The 17308-nt window shown below is 62.9% G+C and overlaps 1 protein-coding gene across 1 annotated transcript in view; it reads left to right on the top strand.

Annotated features, from left to right (window-relative positions):
- The window catches only part of CEP104 (centrosomal protein 104), a 34278-nt gene extending 17426 nt beyond the window's left edge, over positions 1 to 16852 (top strand). Inside the window, exons 12-22 of the mRNA XM_036227951.1 lie at positions 370 to 543; positions 2238 to 2414; positions 5017 to 5223; positions 5597 to 5713; positions 9123 to 9159; positions 9379 to 9445; positions 10005 to 10113; positions 11323 to 11461; positions 11767 to 11834; positions 14330 to 14420; positions 15031 to 16852. Coding sequence (XP_036083844.1) covers positions 370 to 543; positions 2238 to 2414; positions 5017 to 5223; positions 5597 to 5713; positions 9123 to 9159; positions 9379 to 9445; positions 10005 to 10113; positions 11323 to 11461; positions 11767 to 11834; positions 14330 to 14420; positions 15031 to 15143 — 1299 coding nt within the window. The 3' untranslated portion in view covers positions 15144 to 16852. The remainder of the gene's footprint in view (positions 1 to 369; positions 544 to 2237; positions 2415 to 5016; positions 5224 to 5596; positions 5714 to 9122; positions 9160 to 9378; positions 9446 to 10004; positions 10114 to 11322; positions 11462 to 11766; positions 11835 to 14329; positions 14421 to 15030) is intronic.
- The last annotated feature ends 456 nt before the right edge of the window (positions 16853 to 17308 follow it).

Genomic DNA, 17308 nt, shown 5'->3' with positions numbered 1-17308 from the left:
GCTGGGGCGGCGTGACTCAAACGCGCAGTTCACGTTTGTTTCTCATGAAACTCGAGGAACGTGGGAGTTCCCGCTGAGTTCCCCCGACCTGCACGGGTCCGGGAATGAACATGGCGGAGGCACCCCTGCCCGCGGTCCCCCGAGCTCGTGCCGCTGAGCGGGGCCGAGTGCAGCGATGCCTTACGTGGGGGACGTGTCTCTGCGCACAGCGCTGTGCGTAGAACATTTTCAGTTTGCCGTTTCCAGCCCCATGGACGGCGCGTAACTCCCAGTGAGACGGTTGTATTGATCACTAACGGAAAGTTTCACGTGTACTGTGAGCGGGATCGAATTAGAGTAGCTCATCCGCTTTTATCGCCTTTTTCTTAGGTCTTTCAGGCTTCTTTGAAATTGTTGAAAATGGCGATTACGCAGTATGTTCCTAAACACAAACTGGGCAAGCTGGAGACGACGCACTGCGTGGAGCGAACAGTCCCCGTGCTGCTCGCCAGAACCGGGGACTCTTCCGCTCGCGTCCGCGTCGCGGCTGCAAATTTCATCCAGGTACGAGAGTCGCCGTGAGACTTGACCCTGTCGGTGACGAGCCCGTCCCGCAGAGGGCCGCGCTCGTTCAGTCACATGACGGGGCCCCTCAGGGTCCCGGGGCACGACAGCTTGTCCTTCGGGCGTCATTCTCGTCCCATCCTTGCGCTCCGAAAGGTCAGTTTTGTCTGAGACGTAAACATTAGTTAAAAGGTAGAGTGGGGTTTTTCTAGCGTTTCTCTAATTCAACATATGCTGTTAGTTTTTGAAATAATAAAATTACACGGAAAACGAAATCAGAATAGAAAATCAGAAGTAAAAGAAATCAGCGTAACCGTCTTGGTGTGACTGTTTTCATTCGTCGGGTGAGCAGGCGTCCGCCAGGCCGGGCGCAGCGTGTCCACCAGGCTGGGCCACGGCCGGCCGGGCGCAGCGTGAGGAGGCGTCGTGCTGCTCTAAATTAGCTAACGAATTTGTCTAGCCTGGGAGTTCTCGTAAGGCCCATGTTTGGGCTTTGGAAAACCTGTGAATTCCTTAAAATGTTACACAAAATGTCATGAGTGTCACACCTTTCCTGGAAGGGAATCGAGCTTTTAGAATTTCTCGAAGGGGTAACTTCACCTGCGAGACTCATTGCTCTCATTTCATTTCATAAACGAGTTTTCAGGGAGAATGGGTAACACCAGTCAGGCGGAAACCAGCTACCCTCAAGGTCTACGATACACTCTTTGTTGACATAGCTTGGAACCGGGGGGAGATGTCGTCTTTCAAAAGATGTTGAAAATGAGAACATTTTCATTTCATTGTTTTTAAACCATTTCAACTTCTGAGTCGTTTGCAAGTGCTGCAATTTCCTCTCGCTTTGAGATGGTCGTAGTCGGAGATCGCAGGGTTGATACTGTGGCGGCACCGGGAAGCCAGCGGGCCGCCTTTGAATTCACACGTCTGTCACTCACGGAGCTCCCTGCTCGTCCTCCCACGACGAGTGCTCACCTTTCTCTCATGTTCGTGTTACTCAGAGGCCCAAACGTGAGGGAATCGTGCTGGTAAATGAGGTGTTTGTTTAAGGGGTGCGACCCGCAGACCCGTGAACCGCAGGCTTCTTTCTTTTGAACTTCCAAGCTTCAGCATTCTGTCTTTTCTGCTTCCGACTAGCTCAGTGATCGTCACACATCATTGTACGTGACGCATCTTCTTGTAACCCAGACTGTGGAAAGGTCCGTCCGTTTGGAGATATGAACTATGGCACGAACCCACGTTTTCCATCTTAGCCCGCGAGTGGTCTTGTCCACGGCAGCATCGCACACATTTCGCTCTGCGTTGGCATTTAATCCACGCTAAAGCGATGCCCCAAAAGCCCTTTCTTAGAAAACGTTTTTCCTGAGGTCGAGAAATGCTGAGAAGAGAAACCCTAAGTTTTCAATCATGTTTTCTCTAAAGCTTTCATTAATCTCTGGGTGATCACAGTTTTATTACTTATGCTTCAGGTTTTTGTCTTGTTATTTTGTCTTCAGTAGAAAGGTGACCTCGCAGATCAGTGATTTTTCCATTTGTCACTGTCATTTTTTAAATCACTTTATTAATTGAAGAAATGTTTTTTTTTTTCTTGCCTGGTTTTTCCTTCAATGTTTACTTTAAGGATTATACTAAATTGCCTCCAGCATTTTCCCATAAAAAATTAATGAATTATGGTTTTTTTTTTTTTTTTAATATAGGAAATGGCCTTGTTTAAGGAAGTTAAGTCTCTCCAAATGATCCCCTCTTACCTGGTCCAGCCGTTAAAAGCGAACGCTCCCACTCACCTGGCCACAAGCCGGATGGAGCTCCTGGCCCGGCTGCTGAGAGACCTGGGCACCGCGGGCTCGGGCTTCACCGTGGACGACGTGATGAAGGTAAGTGCGTCTCACGCGGCGCGCCTTGTGCGGTGCTCCGCCGGGCCTCAGAACTCGGGATGGTGCCTGGGGGGGTGTCGCCTCGGTGTTCGTCGAGTGAATGAGTGAGGGACTGCTGGGAGGCCCACGTTGCTCCACCCAAGAAATGACCGCACGCGAGGCCTCCAGCGGTCTGCGGTTCCCTGAGTTGGTACGCGACGCGGACGCGCTGGTCGGCCAGTATAAAGACCGCGGGCCGTGAGAGGTACCCGCGGCGTGCGGGGAGCGTCAGGTGTGTGTTTCGTGCTCTGGGTTGCTTCCGTCCCCAAGCCATGTGCAGAGCGGTGCGCGTCAGACCCGGGGGTGAGCACGCCTGTCGGCACGCCGCCCGGGCTCCAGGGCCCGCAGGGCCCGGCGCAGGCCCTGGCCAGCACTTCTCCACCTGCCGGGCCTGCACACCAGGGCTGTGTACGCACGCCCCGGGCCTCACCCACACCTCAGCACCTGCCGTGGGAGGCTCGAGCCCCTGGCCGCGGCCTCAGCCCCCTGCACGTCTGACTCCTCCTCCTCGCGCACAGCGTCTCCCGTGGGTGCCAGGTCGTCTCCCGGTGTCCAGGCCAAACCCCCGTCCCCAGCCCGCCCGCTCCCGCTCGGTCCCGTTTCCGGCTCAGGGCGCACACCCTGGAGTCGGCCTTGCCCCCCTCCTCTGTCCCAAACCTCCGCCAGCGGATGCTGTGGGCGCGCCCTTCGGGGGCATCCAGACCCTGGCCTGGCACACTCCACGACCCACGGGCTCCAGCCACCGTCCCCCCTGCCCAGATTGTGTCGCGGACGCCTCACGGACGCTCCACGGCCGCCCTGGCCCTCGCCCCTGCCCGCAGGCTCGCTGTCCTTGTCACCCCCACAGAGGCGGGAAGCCCGCCACGTGGTCAGGGTTCCGTGAGGCGGCGCCCGCTGCAGGGCACAACTCAGAGCTCGTCGGGTGGGCTGTGCCGCGCAGCTGCCGCCGAAGTCCCTGTCGGTGGCACAGTGAGTGCTTCCGCTGCCCTCGTCCCCGTCGGTGTTGGCTTCCCGGCGCTCTGCAGGGACTCAGTGTCCCCCAAGTGTGGCGCCACCAGTTGTCACACGTGATCTCTGAGGTCACTAAGTAAACGAGGCGGATGGAGGATCGTGAGAGGAGGTTCACTCCAGCCAAGCCTGCCGCACCCCCGTTGCGTTGACCGAGATGGTCCCGTCCCAGCTCCGGGGCCGGGGAGGTGGCCGTGTGCTGACGTGGGTCAGGAGGCCAGCGTTCTGCGTGTGTGGCCACGTGTGGCCCGTGGAGATGCTGGCGGCGCGGATCCAGACAGAGGAGGAACGAATGGAGAAGGAACTGGGCGGGGGTGGGGTCCTCGAGTAGCCAGGGGACCGGGCTGGGCGCACACCCTGAAGGGCGGCTGAGTGGGCTGGGGACCCGTCAGCCCCCTGGCGGTGGGCGTCAGCTCAGAGCCGAGAACAGGCGAGGAGGCCTGAGAGGCGAGAAGGAAGCGCGGGCGGATGTCTGCGGGGTGACATTACAGGCCAGTCACCTGAGCGGTGCCGAGAACGCCGTGGCCGTGGCCGGGGGGCGAGCCCAGGGCGGGAGCCCAGGGTGAAGCAGGCCACCCCACAGCCCGCTCCGCCTGGGGACACAGGACGGGCCCGTGTGGCTGCACGTCGACTTCGTGATGGACTGTACTGTCAGGCCGGGCGCAGGGGAGCGGAGACCTGCGCGAAGGGACCCGTGGGAGAAGACCGTGGTGGGGGCTGAGGTCCCCGGGGGCCGAGTGGCGGGGGAGGGGACGCGGCGTGCGCCGCAGAGCTAGGAGGTGAGGACGTGGGGCTTCTTTCTGCTCAGCGCCTCCGGAGGTGCCGGCAGCCGTGAATGGCGAGGTGGGGGGCAGGGGGAGCGAGGAAGTCCGGGAGCGAGGGCTGGCACCCGCACGACAGTCAGGAGGTGTCGGTCGTTGCACCGAGCCCGGGGACCCCAGTCTGGGACGGGTGAGCGTGGGGCGCCGTGCCCGTGTGACGGCGCCGTGGCGCTGTCGGGGAGGGGAGCGGAGTGCGGGCAACGCACGTGCAGGCTGCGCAGGCGCCACGCGCAGCTGGGAGGGCCGAGCGCACACTCCGGGGGGGAGCACGCCTCCAAGGGGGGCGAGAAGACTGCGGCCCCGGGACGGGGACGGGGACGGGGACGGGGGGCGGGGACGCGCCCGAGAGGCGGTGTGTCATGGCCGAAAACCAAAAAGGTCCGAATCGTGGCAGATTATAACGCTGGCTCATCCGGGTGGCGGATCCCTGACGTTTGTCATGATTCGTCTTCTCTCTGTTTGGAACGTTCCGTAGCGACGTGAAGCTATGGCGGGGCGCGGTCTAAAAACTGCTCGTCAGTGCACACGTGCAAGGGAGCAGAGCGCGCTGCGTCCCCAGCGTGAGCTCGCCCCTGTGCGCCAGGCGCTCGCAGCGAGGAGCGCCGTCTTAAGGGCTGGCGTTTTGTGGACGTTCCCTTTATTCTTCAAATGTTTGTAACGCATGCGTGTTTTTTTGGTGCTGGAAAAAGTAAGCCTCGCTGTTTTAAGAACCAAGAGCCCCGCTGTGTTCGCAGTTCGCGGTGGGCGCGCTGGAGCACCGCGTGTACGGGGTGCGGGAGACGGCGGTGCGCGTGGTCCTGGACATGTACGAGCAGCACCGGGCCCCCGTGCTGGACTACCTGCCCCCCGACGACTGCGCCGCGCGCAGGAACCTGCTCTACAAGACGCTCTTCGAGGGCTTCGCCAGGATCGAGGGCAGGCCCACGGACGCCGAAGCGAGGGTGAGTTAGCGGCCGACCTCGCGACCTCGGCCTGCATCGGCGGCGCGGCGCGGCCCGCGGAGGAAGTGCCGGGGCGTTCGAGGAGCGGCGCGTCATGCGCTGCGGCCCTGGGCCCAGACGCCGGCGCTGTCCCGTCTGCCCGTGGGACTCGGCCTCCTCGTCTGAACAGGGACGACGGCAGCAGAACATTTTCAGTTCTGTCAGTTACTATTTGTTAAATGAATCTGGCGGTTTACCTTTGAGCCGGTTACGGGGTTTGTCTCCGTGACTGTCGTGACGTTTAGGACACACGATTTATGGGCTGTAATTTGTCTCCCAATTTCTAAGACTGTCCTAAAAAGCTATTCTAATAGAAAAATAATTTTCGTGCCAGGCACAGAAAAAAGCGGCTACGGATGAAGCAGAAAAACGAAAGAAAGAAGAAATCGAAGCCTTACAAGGGCAGTTGGCAGCGCTGAGAGAAATGCAGGCGGAGGCCGCGGGGGGCAAGGTGAGCGGCCCCCTCGCGCTCTGGGCGGGGCTCGTGACCCTCGTGCCGCCGCACGGACACAGGGGCACCAGCCGTCTCCTCCGCGCACACGCACACGGGCGTCTTTGTTCTTCGCTGCTTTTCAGTTTGGGGCCCTTGACAGCCGCCCTCGTTAGCCAGTTTGCATGCTCCCCACGTCGGGTAGAGCGGACAGGCCGTGGGGGCCGCCCCCTCCCGCAGCCCCCCCCCCGTCAGAGGCGGTGGCAGAAATAAGCCTGAGTGTGGAGCTCTGATGCCCGTGCGTCAGAAAGGAAGGTTTCAGGCAATTGGTCCACATGCGGAAGGCCTGACCCTGGGCCTGCGGGGGGCTCTGTGGCGGCCTCAGCCCGGGCCTGCGGGGGGCCCGCGGCGGCCTCAGCCCGGGCCTGCCGGGGGCTCTGTGGCGGCCTCAGCCCGGGCCTGCGGGGGGCCCGCGGCGGCCTCAGCCCGGGCCTGCGGGGGGCCCGCGGCGGCCTCAGCCCGGGCCTGCGGGGGGCTCTGTGGCGGCCTCAGGCCACGTTGCACGGAGCAGACCCGTGTTCCTTCTCAGCCGCCGGCTCCTGGGACTTCAGTTTCGTGCCCTGATTCGTGATCCAGGGCCTTAAGTTGAGGGAAACTTTCTTTGAGAGAAAGGAGAAGGGAGAGGGAGCGGGCATTGCCAATGACAAGGCTCAGGGACGAGTGGGTCCCCGAGGCCCCGGCCAGCCTGCCGGGAGGGCGGTCACACGCCCACGTGCCCAGTGTTCTCACCACTTCCTCGTTAGAAAGGATAAGCGAGTGAGAAGAAAACCTGGCTGGATGTGTGTTAACGTGCCGGTGACGGAAAGCCACCGGAAGGTTCCAGCCAGGTGCTGGAGGGTCAGAGGCAGCCATCCAGGAGTGGGAGGGCAGCGGGGTCGGGGGCTGGGCGGCAGGGCCTGGCGGCCTCGCTGCACCTCACGGCGTGTTAGCTCTCGGGCGAGGTCGAACTCACGGTGGTGACCCATGCCACAGGTCAGCAGGTGTTCCTGATCGTCCCCCATGTCATGCAAAGGAAGAAAAGAGTTTAGAAAACAAAGTGACCTACTCAAGGCCATGGACTGGTCAGTGCTCAGGCCGGGATGGTCCCTTCCGCCCTCCTACCCTGCACGAGTGACCCCCTTGCAGCCCGGCCTCAGGCACCGTGTGTCCCCATGGAGGTCTGTGGTGATGGCACGCGGGTCATCGCCCTCACCCCTCCGGGGGGGCCTCACCAGCGCCTCATCATTCATCCAGGGGGAGCCCCTGCCGTGTGCCAGCCGTGGCCGGGCTCTGGGACTGCCAGGGCCTGCAGCAGGCGGCGCACAGGGCCCGCGCTCACGCGCTCCGGGAGGAAGGGGCAGTGCGGTCACAGGCGTGGCGGGTGTGGGCGCGCAGGAAGGGGCTGGACGCCGGCCCGCTGTCCAGAGACGGTCACGGAAGGCGTCAGGCCTGGGAGCGACAGAACCTGGTCTGTGTTTTCATCGCAGTAAAACGTACGTGACACAGAACTTACCCTTGTAACCGTGTTAAGTGTACAGCTCTGCGCTGTCGCAGCCATCACGACCATCCACACCCGAAACCCGAGGCGACAGAACATTTTTAACATTCCCCATGACTCCTAAGTTTTAGGAAAAAAACAGATTTAAAAATTACTAAGAATTTTTCTAAGCTGTTCAAAGCATAGATAAAGCAAAATTTTAGACTAAAATTTGATTTTTGCACTGTTTATGTTGTCTCGCTGCAAAATATACAAATCCCCCCTGCATCAATAGGAATCTTTCTGATGCCTACAATCCAGTGACGGTGAGTTTGCCGTCTGTACTCTGTAGGTGTATAAATCCCGTGAACGCCGTTCGTAAGTTTCATATTCGCCCTTGAGCTCATTCCCAGTTGTGAGACTCTGTTCTCACGTGCGTTTTCCACGTTCAGTGGTTGAGTTTGAGAGAAGTTAGTCACTGTCACGTGAAATGTGATTTTTACAGGCGCAGCAGACAGCGCCCATGTGTGTGATGACCACTTATGTGCTGTGCACAGGGGCCCAGCGGTCCCACCCTCCGGCACGGCCCAAAGCCCTGGGGACCCGGCCCCGGCCGGGCTGCCTGTCCCCCGGGCGGCGTGGGCCCAATGCAGGCCCGGCGTCTGCAGAGCCGACAGCAGCGTTTAGCGGGCCGGGTGGCGGGGAGAAGGCTTGGGAAAGCGTTTGCCAGTTTCAGGGTGGAGAGCGGAGGGCTGTGGCGGGAAGGCCGGGCCCGGAGCCCGCTGTGGCCGCGCTGTGCCTCCACGTGCCCCGTGTCCCACCGTGTGCTGCAGCGGCACAGTCCGCAGCCATGGCTGCAGCTGCCGCCAGCAGCTCGCCCCTCCTGTCCCGTCCACTGAGACCCGCCCGTGCCACCAGCTCAGCAGGGCACAGGGCGGGAAAGAGTGTGGCCACGGCCCTTGGGGCAGGTCAGCGCCTGTGCTGCGGGGCCCGCCCGGCGCAAACCGCTCGTCGGTCGTCAGCGTTCTGTATGCCGGGCACTGGGGATGCGGACAGGAGCCCCGGCCCCCGCCTCCCCCAGCTCTTGCAGGGGGGATGAGATGAGACACACTGGGGACTGGCTGAGGACCGCGGGCGCGAGGGCCGTGCGTGGAGTGACAGCCGGCAGCCAGGCCGGCCAGGGCCCTGGGAGCCGCGTGGACGTGGGCGACACGTTGGCCGCAGAGCGGCGGCGGCGACGTCACTGACCCGCTGGGGCAGGGCGGGGCGGGGCGGGGGCCCAGCGTGTTTTGCAGTGGAGCTGGAGGAGGCTGGTGGGTCTGGCGCGTTCCACAGGGCAGGGGAGGAGGAGAGAAGCCTGAGCGCCCAGCCTGGGGCTTGCGGGACGGGGGGACTGAGGGGGCCGGGGCGCAGGCGCACAGTGGAGGGGGCTGGCCCCGCGCGGCCGAGCATGTCTCAGAGCCGCCTGCAGACGCCGCGTGCACCGCAGGGCCGGGCCGAAGGCAGGCGCCTAGGGCCACTGCGCCAGGCCGTGCGGGGCACCTTGCAGTGGGGACGGCGTCAGCAGGGGACAGGCCGAGTCCCGGGAAGGCACAGCCGGGAAGCTGGGGAAACGCACCTGGGGCGCGCCGGGGCGAGGGGCTGCCGAGCCCACGGGAGGTGAGGGCGGGCACTGCTGACGGGCGAGCCACTGGGCGGCGGGCGGCGGCCGTGGCGGAGAGCGGTCGGTCTCTGGGGTCGGCACCGCAGCCGGGAGGGAGGGGCCTGGGGGGGGCTGCAGACGTGAGTGTTGACCACGCCGTGTCCTGTTGTGCGTTGATAGAAATTCTGGAACGAAACCTAAGAACAGTTTCAGGGTCAAATGCTTTCTGGATAGACCCATTTGTCGCTGATCTTTCTGGTTTTTTGTCTTAGGAAAAAGGAAGCGAGGCCGCGGAAGCAGAGAAGCCAGGTACGTGCGCCTCGGCCGTGCGCCGCGTGGGAGCCGCCTGTCCGCCCGCTGCGCCTCAGCGCATTTCGGGCGGCGCGTAAAACTCCTGCTTGCGTTAACGTGCATGCTTTTAAGTGCATTTCGCATACTGGTTACTAAGTTTTAAAAAACTGGTTACTAAAACTTTGAGAATAGGTTCCCCACACGTTATTTAAACTGTGTCCCCTTTAACTTTTTCAGACGCTCAGGGCAGGGAGGCGGCCCCCTCTAAGGCTCCGGAAGTCCCGGATGACCACTGTCTGGACAAGTGAGCACAGCGGTCATCACCCCGGGGTGGCGGTCAGGGGCCGAGCACACGCGAATGCTGCACGGCGAGTCCCTCCTCCCAGCTCATGGCCACGGGGACCACTCGGCTCTTTGGGCAGGTTTTAAAACTGAGGGGCTGCCCCCCAAACCAACCGGCATTAGTGCTGGGCAGTCAGGACTCCCCTCCGTCCCTACGACCCCGTGGAGGTTAGCCTGCTTGTCCAACGGCTGGACCCGGCACAAAATGCCGCAGCAGCCGAGCCTGTCTCTGCGGGGAGCCGAGGCGAATCGCCAGGGAACCTGGGGAACCGTCTGCCTGTGGCTCAAAGCGCCTTTTCTGCGCTGTCGTCCTGACGAAGTCAGTTTGTCCCACACGCGGCTGCGGGAAGACGCTTCTGCGGCGCTTCAGCACGGGCCTCGGGCACCGTCCAGCCTCCCGAGGCCCCTCCCAGGGCCGGCCGGGCCAGCAGGGAGGAGAGGGAGGCGCACGGGGGTGGCGGGGGCGATGGGGCGAGGTCTGAGCGAGGCCGCGCCCGCGCCCGCCGTCTGCTCTGTTCCAGCCTGTGCATCTTCTGCGGGGAGCGGAGCGAGGCGTTCACGGACGAGGGGCTGGACCTGCACTACTGGAGGCACTGCCTCATGCTGACGCGCTGCGACCACTGCAGACAGGTGGGCGCGGGGCGGGCGCGGGGGGCTGCTCCGGGGCGCGGCCGCCTCGTCCTCGCAGGGTCGCACGCTTAGAAATGCCCAGGCGTCGTCACGGTCACAAAACAAGCGCTCCCGAGCAGCCCTGCGCGGCCAGGCGCCCCTCAGAGCCCGCCCCGCCCCCCAGGGCCCCCCACGGCTCCCTCTCCGCGCGCCGTGTCCGCGGGGCCAGGCGGCGCGGGCTCCTCGCGTGGCGCGTCTGCCTCCCCGCGCCCGCCCGTTCTCCCGCGTTCGGGGTGCAGGCCGTGCGGGCAACGCCCCTGCCGGGGTCCTGTGCACATGCTCTGGTGCGCGCGTGCGTGTGACACGCCCCTGCCGCGCCCGTGTCCAGCTGCGGAGCCGGGCGGGCGGCCAGCACACCCCGCCCTGGCCGCGCCGCGTCCTGGTGGTGGGCGGCGCTGCCCCCTCCTCCTGTGACGCCCTCTCGTCTCTTGCCCGTTCCCAAGTTGCCGCCAGACTTTTTTCTGACCCGCACTCGTTCGCGTACCTGGCTGCGCGTCCGCGGCCGGTCACGGGCGTCGCGCCCGCCTCCCCGCACTCCGGCCGCTCGTCGCCGCGTGTGCCGGTCGACGCAGGAGCCTGGGGCGTCGGCGCTGCCCCCGGCGGTCCCTTCGCGGTGGTCCCTCTGCGTCCTGCTACGTCTTCCCCTGTCCCGAAGTTCGGTCTCTTCTCTGAGGCTGTGGACCTTTGGCAAAGGACAGTGCGAGGGAGACGAGCCCTGTGCCCCTCGGCCTCTCCAGTGCGCGTGGACACCAGTGCACGGTCACAGGCGGGGGACACGTGTCCGCGGCGTGAGGTTCGGGGTGCACGTAGGTCGCTCCTGCCCAAGGCGTCACGGCGTGAGCACCACGAGACCCGTGAGCCTGTTCCCGCGCCTGTCCGCAGAGGTGGCGGGAGCCAGGATCTGAACCCCGAGGCGGCATGTGACCTCCGAGCTGTTGGCCCTAACGCAAGTGTCACGCGGCACTTCGCCGTGGCCCCCAGCCCCACCCTTAGCCCGGCCTGTGTGCACTGCTAAGGTGACGTGGCCTGAAGGCCACGGGGTCTTCAGCGCCGTGGATGAACGGCCACAGTCAGCCCTGTGGGACGGGACGGGGATGTGCACGCGGGCCGGGCGCGGGGCGGGTCACACGTCGCTGCCGCCAGCCCCACGCCACGCTGTCTCGCGTCCAGGTGGTGGAGGTGGCCAGCCTGACCGAGCACCTGCTGACGGAGTGTGACCAGAAGGACGGCTTCGCCCAGTGCCACCGCTGCAGCGAGGCCGTGGCGAAGGACGCACTGCCCAGCCACGTGAAAACGAAAGGCTGCAGCCGTGAGTGCCCGCGCGGGCGCCGCCCCGGGCGTCCCCCAGCACCCCCAGGCCCGGGCGTCCCCCAGCACCCCCAGGCCCGGGTGTCCCCCGGTCCCCAGGTCCCACGTGTCCCCCAGCACCCCAGTCCCCAGGTGTCCCCCTGTCCTAGGTGTCCCCCAGTCCCCAGGTGTCCCCAGTCCCCAGGTCCCACGTGTCCCCCAGCAACCCCAGTCCCGGGTGTCCCCCAGTCCCCCGGTCCCGAGCGCCCCCCGCCGAGGTCTCACAGGACGCACTAACTAAACCTCACTGACTTGAAATCGCTGCAGCTGCCAAACCAGAGAAGCTGGCAAACCGGTGTCCTCTGTGCCACGAGAACTTCGCACCTGGAGAGGAGGTGAGCGGCCCGGGGCGGGGCGGGGCCCGGGGGACATGCCCGCGCCGCCGGCCGTCACCCCGTCACCCCGTCACCGTGCGTCCGCGTGCGCGCCTTCTGACGCTTCCACCCGTGTCTGTGAGGAGGCTTGACTGTTAGGGTCACAAGTGCAAAGCAGGTCCATTTTTTCCGAGTCTCCGCTTTTATGGACACGTTGGGACCCTAGGTGGCATCTTGGCCGGATCTGTGACCTTCTGGTCTCTTTTGAGTAATGAAACTGCGCCCCGCCCCGTTTGGAATTCTGCTTCGCGTCTGAGTCCAAACTGCCCCCTCTCCCTCGCTGGCTTGGTGTGGGAGGGGCCGGGTCTCCCCCCGCACAGGGGCTCCGGGCAGGGGCCAGAGGGCGTCGGGAGCTCGGTGCTGGTTGCTACGGCTAACGTGACAGCAGGCAGCCGGCACGGAGCCTCCGTGGTGACCCGCTCCTGGCTCAGCCCCTGCCACCCACCGTCCAGCCACCGCGGCTGGGCGCCTGCCGGACGTGAGGCGCCAGCAGTGCCTTCTGCTTCCTCCGACCACTGCCGCTCAGACCGGGGGGGACAGACCGCCCCGGCCGCGCTCAGGCCCTCTGCGCCCCGCCCGGTCCGCCGAGGAGCCGCTGGCCCAGGGTTCGCCACCGTCTGCTCGCTGACCGCCTGTCCCCTGCGCGCGGGGCTGCAGGCCCATCGGGTGCAGGTGCGCCTGGTCGGCTCTCTTCGCGGACGCGGCGGGGTCTCCGTAAGGAAGCACGTGCCGGGGGGACTTCGGCAGCTGCCGACTCAGGCCTGACCCCGACCTCTGGGGACGGCGGGGTCCAGACTCCCCGGTCCCGCCGTCGCTGCCCCTCGCATCCGCTGGCCTGTCGCTCGAGGCGGGGGCTCCCGCTCGGCCCCTCAGCCGCCCTGGCCGGACCTGGTCCTGGGGAGGCCGGAGAGTCTCATTCTCTACCTTGGCTGCCGGCTTTCTACATGCGAGGTTGCCGCCCTTTGTTTGCTTTGTGTGGGTGTCATCGCGGGGTCATCGTGGGCTGGCCCTGGGGTCCACGCTGCGTGACGCACGCGCTGTCCCACGTCCAGCCAGGGAGCCTCTTCCCGCGGCCCCGAAGGGGCTCGGAGGTGCTGGCGCCCCGCGAGGGGCCCCGGCCCCGCCCCGCCGGGAGCAGGCGCTTTCCGGCCACCGTCAGGTGCCGCCGCTGCCGCTTGCTCCCGGGGCAGCCGGCCCGAGGCCTCTGGGCAGACGGAGCAGGTGAAGGTCGCGATGAACACCTCGTCGGTCCGCACTCGCGTTTCGGGTCGGATCCCGGGTCCCGTGACCTTTCTGTCACCTCCTCCGTCTCAGGTCCGCGTTGCCGCCCTTCCCCCCCAGGACCCGCGTCTCAGACCCCTGCAGGTGTCCCCGCCGCACACGCAGGCCGGGCTCAGGCGGGACCGCGGGAGCCACGTCAACGCCGTTCCCGGCTCTCCCGTCTTTGCCGGGTGTGGCGCTGGCCAGTTTTCCGGTTCCTGCCAGCAACTGTGAACACGCTTTGGTTTGGTTTATTTCATATTCGGTGTTAGGAGTTTTTTAAAAAATTAAGTTCTGTAAATAGATAAAACACGTCATCGGCTGCCAGCTCTGCGACCCGAGGCTCATCCAGAGAAGGCCAGAGGGGCCGCTGGCCCTGCCCCGGCCCACGCCCCGCGCAGAGGGCGGGTCTTTCACGGTTGCTTCTCTAGTAGGAGCAGCTCCCGCACACGCCCCAGGCCCCGCTCCCTGGGGACACTGTCCCTGCGCCGTGCAGACGTTAGCCGGTAGCCGCCCCTCTTTCTCCTCTCCCTGTCCCCGCCGTCTGATCCGCGGCGACAGCCTCTCACGGCACGGCGACGCGGCCGGCAGGCTCGTGCCGCTTCGCGCTGCTTTGCCCACGTTCCGGCCGCCTGTGCTGGTGGCGTGCACCCCGCGCTCAGCGGGTTCAACACCCACGTGGCGCCTCGCGGTGTCTGTGGGTTGGAGTCCGGACACGGCCGGCCAGGCCCTCCGCTCCGGTCCCCGCAGGTGGCACGGCAGCAGGCCACGTGCTCACCTGTGCGCTCGGCGCCAAAACACACTCTCCCGAGCTCGTCCCAGGTGCTGGCAGGTGGTCTTCTCTGCCGTCATAGGGCTGAGGTCCGTGTATCCTTGCTGGCTGTCCACCAGGGGCCCCTCTCAACTCTTGGGGCCACCACGGTCCCCGCCCGGGCACTCCCAAACTGCTGCACACCTGCGTGCTCTGAGGTGACAACAGCCCAGCCTGCTGTGCCCAGAGGCAACAAGCACCGAGGGGATCCGTGTGCGCATAGGGACCTGACGCAGTCGGGCGGCGCCCCGGGCACCTGTGCCGAGCGCTGGAGGCGGAGCGGGCGCCCGCACGCGGTCGGGGAGCTGGCCCCGCCGCACCGGCCCCGTCCTGACAGCGCTGAGGCACGGCCCGGCTGACCCGCCGCCGGCCCCTCTCCTTGCAGGCTTGGAAAGCCCACCTGATGGGCCCTGCGGGCTGTGCCATGAACCTGCGGAGGACGCACGTGCTGCGCAGGGCGCCCGCGCCCACGCCCGGTGAGCACGGCCCCTCCCCCCCCACACATCCACCCGGCACAGGCGCAGCCCTCAGGGGCTCCCGCCCCGCCCCCCCGCCCCCCCCCCCCGCGTCCTTGATCCACGCCCAGACCAGTCACATCCCACCCATGTCCCCACTGTCCCTTGGTGAACCTGCCCAAGGCTCTGAGGTGGCGTCGCTGGGTTAATAGACCACGCCTCTGGGCGTCCAGGGCGCACGCGTGGGCCTCGATGGCAGGTGCATCGCCAGCCCCGAGGGTTCGGAGCAGGCGGTTACGGGGCCGACTGGAGCTGACGCCCCGGCTGGTTCTTAAACTGTAACGTAGCTAGTTGGCGTCAGAGGTAGAATGCCTTACCGGAACATGATCATTTTCACCAGAAAATGGTTCCTGACCAGAAGACCTAGGGTACGCCCTCCCTTTCAGGTGTGGGGAGCCGAGTGGGGAGCAAGGGGCGAGCGCAGGGAACGGCCCGTGCCGCGCCCCGTGCAGAGAGCCACACACTCTGGCCCGTCGCCGTCCCCCAGCCTCGCCGAGGCCTCCCGCTCTGCCTGGCACGTTGGTCCCTGGGGACGCGGCGCCTGGGTCTACGCATCTTGCTCTTGCTGCAGGGAGAGGCCCAGCCGTGACCAAGTCCGGCACCTCGGCGAAGGTCGGAAGCAAGATCCCCACCCCGAGGGGCGGCCTGAGCAAAGGCCCCGGCAGGACGTACTCCAAGCGGTGACACGCCGACCTCCGTCTCCTCTGTCACCACACGGGCCTGGGCGGGCGTCCTGAGGGGGACGCCCTTCTGGAGGCCACCCTCGGGTGCGGTGAGCCCCGCCCACCCCTGCCGTCCCTGGCTCCCTGCCGCGAGTGGGACTGACCTAAGGGCCCGCGTCGGGACCGCCCTCGCCGCGACTGCTGGCAGGGGGTCTGGAGCCGCCGCCACCCGCCCGTCGGGCGCTTGGGGGGGCAGTGCCAGCGGCGCCCTCTCCTCTGCTGCCTGGAGGACTTCCGCAGGCCGTCGCGCTGACCCTTGACGGGCTTCGTCCTCTGGGCGCCGGGCCGGGCAGGAGGGCTGGCGAGCGAGCACCATGGTGCCCGTGCCTCCCCCCAGGCAGGGTCTGCAGAACCTGCGCTTCCCGCTATCACGAGAAATAAAGGTTACAAAACAGCAGTTTCTGAGAACTGTCCCCGCCCAGTGCTCACGTCACCTGGCTGCAGCCCGTCTTGCCCTCTGAAAACCGTGTTGGGATTGGAACTGTCGGGTCACTTTTCTCAAACACTTCATGTGACACTTAAAACCAAAGCAGCACTTAAAACAGTGACACGAGACCTCGGAGCTCGCTCCCCCACCCGTGGGAGTGGCTCGACGTCCTTCACGCCCAGGTCCCGTGGGGACAGCCAGTGCCTGTCTGGAACCTGCCCTGCGTCCTGTGCCACACCTGTGCTCCCAGGGCTCCCGTCACTAGCACCCCAAGGGACCCGGCCCCCCTCCCTGTCCCGTCCGCTCCCCAGCACTAGACGGGCTTCAGAATGCCAGCTAGCAGGGCGCGGAGCTGACGACATGTGTGCCACCTAATCAGTGTATAAAATTTTTAACTCCCACCATGTCAAGCAGTGAAATACGTGGACAACTAACAGCTACCGGAGCGGATGCCCCCGGCTTTATTAGCGCCTGGATCTGCACTGATCAGCCTCCTGAGCAGCCGGGTGACCCTTAACCCTGTCCACACCCGCCGAGAAGCAAGGCACGGGAGGGAGGAGCTGTAAGGCTCACTAGGCAGCGCTGAGTGCAGAGGCCGACATAATTCTAAAGCGGTCCTTTCCACCTTCAAAAAGGTGTTGGCCATTTTCTTTGTTTTTGTTTTTTTAATTTTTTTACTTAGGTATAGTCGGTATACAACATTATATTGGTTAGATCAGCTTCAGGTGTACAACGTAATGGCTTGACATTTTTATACCTTACGGTGCGATCGCCTCACTAATTACAGTAGTTATCTGTCACCGGGCAAACTGTCCCAATGTCCTTCCCCTTCCACCCCTCCCGTCACTCCTGGCCATTATTTCTAATCCATTTTTGAAGTATGGATAATACACTTTTAAAACAGAACAATAATGAGAAAAGTTAACCAAGAAATTTTTTTCTCTAAAACTTTTAAGCAATGTACATGTAATGTTTCCTACATACTGTAATTTAAAAAAGATACCTGTAAAACTAACTTTTAGTCATTTAGAACAGGTTAGTCGTGCTAGTTCCGGAAGAATCGCACATTTCTGTGAAGTGGCTCCTGGCAGTGATCAGTGGCTGTTAAAAGCTTAACAGAGCAATTTACCATTAAGGAACCAAGAATAAAGGATAAAAATGTAAAAGCACCTGTAAGCCCCATTGGCCATTCATCAATAAATATCTATATTTGGAACAGTAATTAAAAATTGAATTTTCATTCATGAATGTTATAATTATTTAACATGTATTTATATTATTTTCAAACATCAAAATATTCTATCAATCTAATTTAAAAGAATTATATCTATAATTGTGGGATTAGAATATAAATATAAATACTTTTAATGAAAATCTGCAACTTTTTAATGTTTTAACATATTTTCCATTGTATTTCAGATATCAGAATAAGTAATATATTTTTGTTGTTTCAGAACTTAATTCACCCTGAGTAAATTAATATAATAAAATGATCGCTAAATGTTTGTCACTTTTATTCTGAGATTATAATCGTAAAGCAATTCGTAGGCTACATTTGCCTTCGTGAGCTTGCAGGCGGGGCTGGGCGGCACCGTGGACAGAGGGGCAGTGAATTCTAAGTTCCCAAGAGAGTTCAGGTCCTGAAATAAGTTATTTGTCAAAATGGGTTTACTGCTGAAGAAGCTAAGAGATTTTAATCT

Source organism: Rousettus aegyptiacus, unplaced genomic scaffold (assembly GCF_014176215.1).
Source record: "Rousettus aegyptiacus isolate mRouAeg1 unplaced genomic scaffold, mRouAeg1.p scaffold_m13_p_1, whole genome shotgun sequence".
Taxonomy (NCBI): Eukaryota; Metazoa; Chordata; class Mammalia; order Chiroptera; family Pteropodidae; genus Rousettus; species Rousettus aegyptiacus.
The sequence above is the reverse complement of the archived record's forward strand: the minus strand, read 5'-3'. Positions and strand labels throughout refer to the sequence as shown.